Raw genomic sequence first — 11,130 nt, 5'->3', positions numbered from 1 at the left:
CAGGTCCTGAGCATTCTGGATAACAGGTCCCATACTTGTGATATTATTTTAATTAATGTATAAATATAAAAAATCTGGTAAAGCTTTTGTGCATTCGTTTCCAAGTAAAGTCATAGGTTGAAAGGTTTATTCATGCAGAGAGAAATGTCCATTGTACTAGGCAGAGACGCAGACGAGAGGAATGGGATCAGGCACACACAATAGTACAGACAGCATTGTGCTGACACTGGATGAAATTCTGGCATTAGAGCCTGTTCCTGTGCTCTCTATATAAACCCTGACACTGGGAGAACTCAATCAGCCAATCGCCCGACGGAAATTTCCCCAGTAGAGACTGAGAGAGGTGAGTGGGAGCCACACGCTGGCTGTACCTGTGGGCAGAGCCAAATATTGGGTAGAAGGGAAGGGGTATTTGCTCTGGGCTTTTGGCACTAGAGAATTACCAAGGGCCAGAAGATGTCCTTAGTAAAACTAAAACATTAAAACATTAAGAATTGGTATCTAACTCAGCCGTCCAGTTGGGTGCTCTGCAGTCCTTGTAGAAATACATTAAATTATAGAAAACAGAGAGTTTTGTAATTGTAAGAAACTCTCTTGGAAATGACCAGCTATTGACTTCAAATGTATAATAAATGGAAGGGATGAAACTTTAGTGAGAACTGGTAATAATTCATAAAGGAAATGTTGTGGATCAGGCAGTCAGGAACCAAAAGATATTGGAGTGAATTTAGGACGTTTATAACTTCTTGCCAAATGGATAACAATCTGCTAGCTCCAATAAGCAATAATATAGTATGACTGGGTTTAGTAATATGCCTGTGTTTTTGGGATACAGTACCTTTGGGATTCATTGGTCCATTTCTTGTTTTGATAGAAAACATCAGAAAGAAAATGGCCGAGACCAACCCACTCTCCATGCACATAGGATCCTGGAAGGTATGCCTAGACACCCCAAACTTGGGAACCAGAGTTCACGTGTTCAACCTGTGGTTAAAAATAGGAAGGTCAACCCACATGCCAGAGTTCTTACATGAACAGAACCAACACATAACATCCTCAGCTTTATAAACTCACTTTTGCAATTACAGATATCTACTGACCTATTTCAGACATTAGACAAGAGACACTAATATTCATCCTACTTATTAACCAGGAACAGCACTTAAACCCATGCTCTGGGAACAGGTCGGACACTTACGCGTAGGTTTTATCTTGCATTCACTCAAACAGGAATATATTAGACAACATTACCAAAAATGACTAACATGAGAGCTCTGATTATATTATTGTACTTTTGTCAGCTGCTTTAAATAGTTTGGCACCAACATCAAGACTAGAACAAGCCAAGGAAAATAATTATCCATTATCCTTATCTTAACTCTGAAGAACATACAAGGAGAAATGCCTGTATCTACATACCATGGTTTGGATTCTAGCAACATTACTCATTTTTCCTGAATGATTACAATTTAGAAATATTTCATTAATATACAATAATCTCCCTGGTTAGGATAACATGAGAAACTACTACTACTCTACTACAGATCTATAATTGTTGGCAGCAGGTCCAGATTAGCAATCTGTGGATTCTGGCAAATGGCAGAGGGGCTGCTGTAAGAGGCCATAGAGAATCACAATTTATTGGGCCTGCGAGGGGCTGTTTCGGCCTCTGTGTACTTGAAAGGCCTATTTTGAATCCCAGTTGGAACCTGGTTGGCAGGAAATTCTGTACTGGGAACACCAGTGTTAGCAATGTAGTGCTCACTCTCCAGGATGATAGATTCTAAATAGTTGTTAGAAGGAGGCTGCTTATGTATAAACTAGAGGGCAGCATAACACTAGGAGCATGGAGTCCAGATAGAAAAACATTTAAAACAACTAGGTTCAAAATGGCATCCAGTGAAATATCACAAAATATCATATCTTGGTTCAGATCACAGTCTATGACCAGGAGAACTTCCAAGGAAAAAGGATGGAATTCTCTTCCTCCTGTCCAAACATCATGGAATGCAGCTTCGACAACATCAGATCTCTAAAGGTGGAGTGTGGAGCGTAAGTATTGCTCTATATATGCATTGGATGGGCCATCATACCTGCTAGAACCTGCACATTATAATATATAGAGATATATATACACACATATATCTGCTGAGGACTCTGCAGACAAATGGGGGGAAACCTGCAAATTGCCTCTACAATTTGCAGCAAGGAGCAGAGTCCAGCATGTACTGTACTATGAGTAGGCATATAAGTACTCAGTGTATGGTACTCTCAGGGTTGCGAATTTGCACCACCCCACCACTGCTTCCATCCCAAAAGAACAAGTCCCAAGCCATAATATGAAAAGCCCTTGAGGTATCTGAAATACCAGCTTAGAACATTTTTGGGAAGTTATACAACAGCCCTACGACATGTAATAAATACATTAGGTAAAAGTATGCCTTGAGTTTAGGGACAGCTTTACTTATAAAAATAGTAAAAAAAATAGTAGAGGGATACAGCTCCAGCAACAAAGATGCAGTAGTTGTTAATATTGGCATTTTGAATACATTTGGAAGGTGCCCTAATAGATCTGCTATCTTCCACCCATGCTAACTACAAGTGCTGATCTACAGGGTCAGACAGCACGTAGGCCTATGGTAGTAGTCACCCATATCTACATTCCCTTATAGTCAGCTCTACTTCCCTGTAACAAGTTCCAATGTGGTAATTGTGAATAATTGTAAAAAATGTAATCGTTTGGACATTTTCTGCTGAAATTAAGAAGACAACAACTTGGCTTTTGAGCCGTTGGCAGCAGCGATTCGGGCTAATGCGGATATAAAAGGTGTAGAGGTTGCTGGTATTCAGCACAAGGTTAGTTTATTTGCAGACGACTTAACTTTAGTGATCTCTAACCCTCTTACCTCCCTCCCAAACCTGTTTAGACAGTTAGAGGTCTTTGGCGCCATATCGGGACTCCAAATCAACCATAATAAGACTGAAGCACTGAATGTTAATCTATCCCCTGGAGCGGTTAAATTATTGCAGCTTAACTTTGAATTTACCTGGCATCCACACTTTATTTCGATTTTAGGAGTTAAATTGACAGCTACGTATGATACATTGTATAAATATAATTACCCCCCATTATTTAAAACTCTGTTCGCTCTACTTAATAAATGGAAACATCATCATATTTCGTGGATAGGCAGAATCCATTCGATTAAGATGACTATTTTACCAAAATTTTATACTTTTTCCGGACGCTTCCTGTGCCAATCCCTTTAGATGATTTATCCCGTTTTACGGCTAAAATTCTCAGATTTGTTTGGGCCCAGAAGCCATCCAGAGTTCGCCAGTCGATACTGATGTGTCCCAGGAATCGAGGGGGACTTGGTCTTCCTAATTGGTTATTTTATTTTAAAGCGGCCCAAGTTTCCCAGATTCTAGCACTTCATTCCACAATCGATACCCCTCTTTGGGTGTCTCTAGAAGAGGCTTATTCTGCTCCATACTCCCCGGCCGCTTTGATTTGGTGTCCTCCCAAATTTCGCCCACAGGCAGGGAGTGTCTGTTTACGTCATACGTTGAAATTGTGGGATTCTGTTAGTAAAAAATTTAAGTTACAAGCACCTCATTCCCCTGCTATGCCATTATGGGGTAACCCTTTGTTTGACCCTGGAATACAGAATTCAATCTTTGCATGGTGGTCTCTTGCCAATATACATAACTTGGAGCACTTATATACCCTAACTAAACCTTATACCCCCCAGGACCTTATAAATAAGTATTCGGTTCCGCTAGCAGAGCATTTTCGCATGAGGCAATTATTACACTTTGCTCACTCCCAGTGGGACCAGTGCCCGTTGGCGAGTAAGTCACCTACCTTTTTTGAACATTGGTGTCTGAAGCACCCCCACGCCAAGAAGTAATTCTCATTGTTATATACCAATTTCTACGACAATATTGAACCTTCCCACTTAGTGTACACTGGCTCCTGGCAGGAGGACCTCCAGTGTCCAATAGATAAGGAAGACTGGCAATCAATTTGGGTCAACACTATGAAATCTTCCAGGAATGTTTCTTTATTGGAGGTCAATTACAAAGTTTTACTTAGATGGTATTTGGTCCCAGCTCGTATTGCCAAATTTGCTCCTGCAGCGGATCCTGCTTGTTTTAGGGGTTGTGGGCAAGTGGGCTCCATGGTCCACATCTGGTGGGAGTGTCCATCCGTCCGACGATTTTGGATTCGTATCTTCACCATGTTACATTCTATATTCCAGGTGGTGATCCCGAAACATCCAGTAACTGCTCTCTTAGGTAAACAACCTGAGGTACTTTCAAAGGTTCAATTTCAATTGTTTACTGCGATTATGACTGCAGCTAAGAAAACTATAGCGGGAGCTTGGAAGACTAAACAAATATCTATTGACATAACTAAACAAAAAATAGACTGGATAATGTCACAAGAGAAATTGACTAGTATTCTTTTAGACTCACATAGTAAGTTTGTGTTGGCATGGACACCATGGCTGGAATACAGATATGGGACAGATGGTTATGCAGCATTACTTAGCATTTAAGCATTGTCGTTTGGGAATTTTCACACAATTGAGTGTGTGTTTTGATGGGGCTAGAGTTTAGGTTGTCTTTTTCTTTACTATATATTTTCTTTTTGTGTTTTTTATTATATTGTTTTATTTGGTTTAACATATGGTTTACACTACACAGGACTGGTCATAGCATGGGATATGACTGATAGCAGTACCGACTGTCTCTAATTTCTGTTTTTCCTATGTTGATCTATGCTTGTTCCAGTCACTTGCTCGCCTCACTCTAATTTTTTGGTACATATGATGTTTGCTCCATTGTACTGTACTGCTTTTTTTCTGATTGCACATGGCTACCTGTGTCTTTGTTTTGTAAAATGCTAATAAAAATTATTGAAAGAAATTAAGAAGACAACATGACAGAGCTCCCTGAGGCCCTGCTGAGGGCCAGTTACCGTAGACAAGCAACCAGAGCATTTGGCAGATTTAGCTACCATATGTTTCAGCTGAGAAAACAGAACAATATAGCAGGAATCCTGCTTTTTTGGCAGAGCTCCACAGCCATGAGGACATCCAGATAGCAGCTAGTGAGCATATCTGCATTCCGCTCTAATAACAAAGGGACCATTATTGTTACTTTGAGTCCCATTATGGAAAGACCCTTGCAGGTAAATCATTACCTTACATGGGAAGGGTCTAGTTTTCTGATAAATGATTCCTAATTGCACATTTTACGCAACCTACAAACATCCTTTTTTTTTGCAGATGGGTAGGCTATGAGCACACAAGTTTCTGTGGCCAGCAGTTTATCCTGGAAAGAGGAGAATACCCAAGGTGGGATGCCTGGAGTGGAAGCAATGCTTATCATGTGGAACGCATGATGTCCTTCCGCCCAATCTGTTGTGCTGTAAGTGTCTAAAGGGATATATTTTATAGAAAATGTAATGGTCCATGTGGTTTTAGAAGCAGCCTACATCTCTCATTTTTCTTAAACGATGGCCACACACATTGTCATCTATACATTTGACCAGGTCAACAGCATAAGTAGATCTTTGTCTTATGTGGTTACCTAGATGCAGGCTGGCTTGATTGGGATGCTTGGCCTGTGGGCTAATGTCACAAATCACATTGACAAGGGTCAGATATTATTTGAGAAGACAATTGTTTTGGCACCATACACAGACCAATGAGCAGCTGGTTTGGCCAAGAGAGGCCTAATCAGCAACCAATGACTGTCAGGGTATGGGTACCTAAGATGAGCACTACACAAATGTATTTGATAGGCATAATGTAGCAAGGCATTACCATCCGTTATGTATTGTCCCAACAGAACCACAAGGAATCCAAGCTGATGGCCTTTGAGAAAGAAAATTTCATTGGACGCAAGTGGGACATGTGTGATGACTATCCCTCTCTGCAGGCTATGGGATGGTTCAACAACGAGGTTGGATCCATGAAAGTAATGAGCGGAGCGTAAGTGACTCAACAACATGTGATATGGAGGGCAGCAGAAGGACATCATTATGGCACATTTAGATTGCTAGGATTAAACGGGTTTTGCACATTTAAAATCATAACTCGAGAATTCCTGCTGTGATTAAACACTGCGTTCAGCTTGCTTGTGCTTTCATCCATGGAACAATATGAACAACAGTTCTAGGAGGCTTAGCATTTTAATAACTGTGATATTATGAAAACTAATTACTTTGGCAGGGATTCAATGACTTGCCATAGGGAGAGTGGAGATTTCCATACAAGACAGACATTCTCATAATCTTTTCACCAAACCTGAAAGGGCTGAGAAGGAATTCGGTATTCAACATCAGAGCAAAAAACTCTTAAAGAGGCCAGGTCACTTTTTTTTTTTTTAAAACGAAACAAAATTATCTTTAAGGAAAGTAAAAAAGATTTTCATACACTGAACAGTGACTTTATTTTAATGAGCAACATCATGAAAACATGATAGATATAGGCTATGGATTATGTTTCTTTTAATAAATAATGCTATTTTCAATTGTTGCAGCTGGGTTTGCTACCAGTATCCTGGTTATCGTGGTTACCAGTACATTTTGGAGGGTGACCACCATGGAGGTGAATACAAGCACTGGAGAGAGTGGGGATCCCATGCCCAGACCTGCCAGATCCAGTCTATCCGACGCATTCAACAGTAAAGACCTTCTCCACTGATACGTCAACAAGGGGTCTCCACCCAAAGGCTCACTATGGTGCTACCAATCTCTTTTAATGCTAACTGTAGAAACAACAATCTTGTACTGTAAATTCATGTTGGGAAGATGACTAAGTAATCGTACCAGCAGCTCCAATGAAAAATAAATGTCACTCAAATATGAAACAATGCCACGTTTACTTTCTGTAGCAATCTGAAAATAGTTATGACCTTGACAGAAATGATTGAGCAGCTTCAGGCTGGTATGAGTGTACAAAGAGTGCCTTGCTAAAGGATGGGTTCTCTCTTTCTGCTGCATAGCAAATCCTACGCTCAAACGTTGATATTTTTAATTCAAAACACTCCCCCACCATACATGAGTGTAGGAATAGGGCAACCACATCGAGAGCATGTGTCTTCATGGGAGGATGGCAAGGGTTGGTAAATTGTTGACCAGTGTCGACCCTAATGCAAGCTGTCTCAACCCCGAATGCAAAACAGTCTTCCATGTTGAATTTAGTTATGTACCCTCTCCCGAATAAATTAAATGTGGTAGCCAGGGTTTAGTTTGGATGCACATCAGGGGGGACTGGAGCAGTGATACTGGGGAGTCCTGGGCCCCCAAAAAATAGATTGTTAACCCAACCTACGGCTTTCGGGTTGGCCCATGCACAACAAGTATGGATCACTGAAGGAATAGCTTTTATACAGTGATGCACAACACTCCATGAATATAATCTGAAGGTCTGCATTTTCATATCTATATATTACGACGAATAAGGTGCTACAGTGCACACTTGTCATTAACCAAATGCTTAGTCCAGGGTTCCCAATGTAAACTGAGTCTGGATGTTCTGTTTATGGCAACCATATGAGAAGTGGGAAGTAGTGGTGTGTAGGCTTGTGCACAACCTTCTCGAGCCACGAGCGGGTTCAAGCTTAATTTTATCATGCACCCATCCATCTTACAATGCTCCACTTTCACCTCCAGTCACATTTTTTTTAGACTTGTTTCTCAATGCACTGCCCCTTCTGTGAAATCAGAGCGGACGGAGCAGGTCTTTAAATACAGAGGTGCACCAGGTTGGGGTCGGGTGCAGTAGTGAACATGCAGATTATGGTCTGGTTTGGTCGACTATTTGTCTACCTGCACATCACTAGTGGGAAGTCAGCAGAAATGGGATTGACATGATAAAGTCTTTCAGGCAAGAAGCAGTAGGGGGTAATTGTTAAAGAAATGGCTATGCACCAGCCACTTAGGTAATATACTGTATATATATATGGCTAATTAAGGCAGAATAGTGGTGAGGGATTAATCCCAATAAATTATGAGTACACAACCTCAGAAATAAAAATTGTCTGGATAAAACGCCATTCAGCACCTTCCTACAATACAGGTGTTAAAAGAAGACTTTATGACAGCGAGTTAAAACATAAATACATGAAATAAGAGCCAAGTCAAACTAATCAGCAGTCCACTGAGAAGTTCTTTATCTAAAATAGACAGCTGGGGGGAAAATCAGGTGTTTGTTTTTATACAGAGGCTGCTCAGTGGACTGCTGGTTTGTTTGACTTGGCTCTTTGGGATCAGGAAGTAGAAAGTTGCTTAAAGGGCATGTAAAGGCAAAAAAATTCAATCCCATTTTTACTTTCTTTAATGAAAAAGAAACCTATGTCCAATATACTTTAATTAAAAAATGTGTACCGTTTTTATAAGAAACCTGACTGTATGCAGTGAATTTCTCCCTTTATTTACTGCTGTGGATAGGAATTGTGAGATGGTCCCTTACTGCTGAGCAGGGAAACAATCATACTTATGAACAGCAGGGGGAGCCCCCGCCTTATTTCCCAGCCATGCAGAATTCAAGCAGCTTTGTTTATGACGATCCCTAAGCAGCCCAGACCACACTGAGCATGTGCATAGTCTTAGTCTTGCAAAGATGTTTAATAAAGTTACAAGATGGTGACCCCCTGTAGCCAACTTTGAAAGCATAAATTATTTGTTTGATTAGGCTTGTGGTGCAGTAAATTCATGTTTATATTTAGTATATAAAATAGAGCATTTCTAGCCTTATTCTATTTTAGACTTTACATGCCCTTTAAGATTCATTTCATTTTGTCAAATTTTGGCAAGAAATAGCAAAAACCATAGATATTACCTAATTTAAATAATAGGCAAAAGTAATATTCAGCACAAGCCCTATTCATTGAACTAAAAAAAGAGGGTATACTGTCAACTCCACAGGAAGGGGATTCATTTTAATGCTGGGTCCCCACTTCAGGCTGCACCTAGGGTTTTTTAGAGTTGTGCCAATGAGGATAAAGAAGCCTCTCTTTACATTACAGAGCAGGTACCTGTAGTACTAGCATCTCTCTACATCATGGGTTAAGGAGAAAGTAGGAACATTACCCAAAGTGCTGAATAAGTAATAAATAATTAGAGACGTGACGATGCCAGCATATTAATGTCGTTACAGAGGGAGTTTTGTGTATTAGCTTTCATTGAAATCAAGTCTTCCTTTGATTTTCCCTTCCAGTTCAGCTCCAGTAAATCTCCACAGACATTTCCTTGTGGCATTCGGTCGGGAGCGCAGCCAATGAGCACGCTCTCTATGTCCTCTAAAGTAAATGGTGCGAGGGTGGCCGCAATTAGTATGCACAAAGGCTTCCAGCATGTAACACTTGTACACCTGAGGCCAGGAATATTGTACAAGAAGCAATAGCTTCATCTGGGAAGTAGAAGATGCATGAACTTTATTTAAAGGGACATTATATCAGCCAGTTATAGATAAAGGAATGATTTAACCCCTTTCTGATTTTTTTATGTTACGAAACAGTTTTTTTTTTCTCTTGAATTTTTATTATTTTTCAGATTACAAATAGAAAAGAACAAAGATCACTATACACAGCGATTAAAAGAAAATAGGAAAAACAAAAACAAAAAAAAAAAACAGGTTAACAAGGAAACCATGTCACCATTCTACCAGGAGGTGCTCTTTTACTTGAGACTTTGGCTGAATTCTCCTCATTAGGGCAAAGACTGCTCCAGTCATTTGAAAAGAAAACACAGCTAAGTAATAATCCCTGTGTAGAATAATGTACACCAAGATCTTGTAATAATCTAGATTAATGATACATCAGAGAAGGTGTTTGTCTTGGGTTCCAAGCATCATGGGGACTCCTTGAGGTCAAATGTAGATGAATGTACACAGAACATAGAGTGTGTTACCATTGTGAGAGGTGGAGGCTGTTAAAGTTTAGCAGTAGCTGGAGGGCCGTAGGTTAGACATGTTTCCCTTTTGTAAATGTGGGCCCTCGTGTTAAGCATTTTTGGAAAGATAAATGCAGTGTAAGCCATGTTTATGTGTGTAAAAAAGCTATATAATTCAGATTACAGGCCTGCAGTGTATGTTGCTGCCAGCCAGGCTCAAAACGGTTGCCTAGTAGATTGCTGTGCAACAAAATCCTGCCTGCCTGCATGCAAAAAGGTCAAAGTTCCCTTCCATAGGGAAGAGTCCTGCAGTGGGTCGGGAACCTCGCAAATCAATCAGAATTCCATCTGAGAATCCTTCATCTGTAAAAGGGGAACTCCACAAAAACATAACTTATGGTTTTTGAAAAGTAAACACAATTTCAAGCAACTTTGCAATATATATATCAATTAAAAAATATGCAGACTTTTCATGATTTGTAATGGTTTGGAACAGTTCCCTTAGCCTAGCCCCCTGCTCTCCTGCTGATCTGTCTGACTACTTTGCTGAGCTGGCTGACTACTGTTACTTTGTATCAACAGCCATCTGTCATCAGCTGCATCCTCCAAACCCCACAATTCCCTGCACATGTGATTTCAATAAGGAACAGAACATCATAGTGCAGTGCATTGTGGGTTATGTAGTTCCTGCATGTTGTCTGTAAGCTGTGGAGAAGTTGTTACAATTTGTAACATCAGTGTTTAGTCCCTCCTTCCCTGCCAGGAATTCAAATGATGCAGAAAGAGAAGAGCTGTTAAACAGCTGGATTTCAGCATAGAAAATGGCATTTATTCATACTTTTTGAAGAAACAGGTAACTGTGATGGGTATATTATGGGTTTCTGTGTTATGTGGGCCTCTTTATCAAATTTTGGTTTGGAAGCCTGAGTTCCCCTTTAAATAATATCCCTATGTACTCACTGATGCATTCCCGGTAAGGTCTGGAATGGAAAACTCATATGTACAATATTATTAATAAAAGAAAAATAAGCGGCTGACCTAAATGTGAAGGGTGGCGTAAGATAAGTAGTGATGCAACAATGTTCAAAAAAATTATAATAACTGATTGGTTGCTATGCAAGTGAGCTCTCAGGAGTGATGCAACAATGTTCTTTAATATCTAATCTTGCCCTAAAATGACAGCTCAAATGCAGAAAGCTGCAACCACTGGAATTGATCTT

The 11,130-nt window shown here is 40.1% G+C and overlaps 1 protein-coding gene across 1 annotated transcript; it reads left to right on the top strand.

Moving 5' to 3' along the window:
* The first annotated feature begins 315 nt into the window (after positions 1-315).
* cryba1.L (crystallin beta A1 L homeolog) lies at positions 316-6,885 on the top strand. Its single transcript, NM_001094493.1, is given in 6 exon segments — positions 316-343; positions 875-936; positions 1,934-2,052; positions 5,298-5,439; positions 5,863-6,005; positions 6,556-6,885. Coding segments are annotated over 5 exon segments (597 nt in total). The 5' UTR covers positions 316-343; positions 875-891; the 3' UTR covers positions 6,704-6,885.
* Positions 6,886-11,130: the final 4,245 nt, after the last annotated feature.

Source organism: Xenopus laevis, chromosome 2L (assembly GCF_017654675.1).
Source record: "Xenopus laevis strain J_2021 chromosome 2L, Xenopus_laevis_v10.1, whole genome shotgun sequence".
Lineage (NCBI taxonomy): Eukaryota > Metazoa > Chordata > Amphibia > Anura > Pipidae > Xenopus > Xenopus laevis.
The sequence above is the reverse complement of the archived record's forward strand: the minus strand, read 5'-3'. Positions and strand labels throughout refer to the sequence as shown.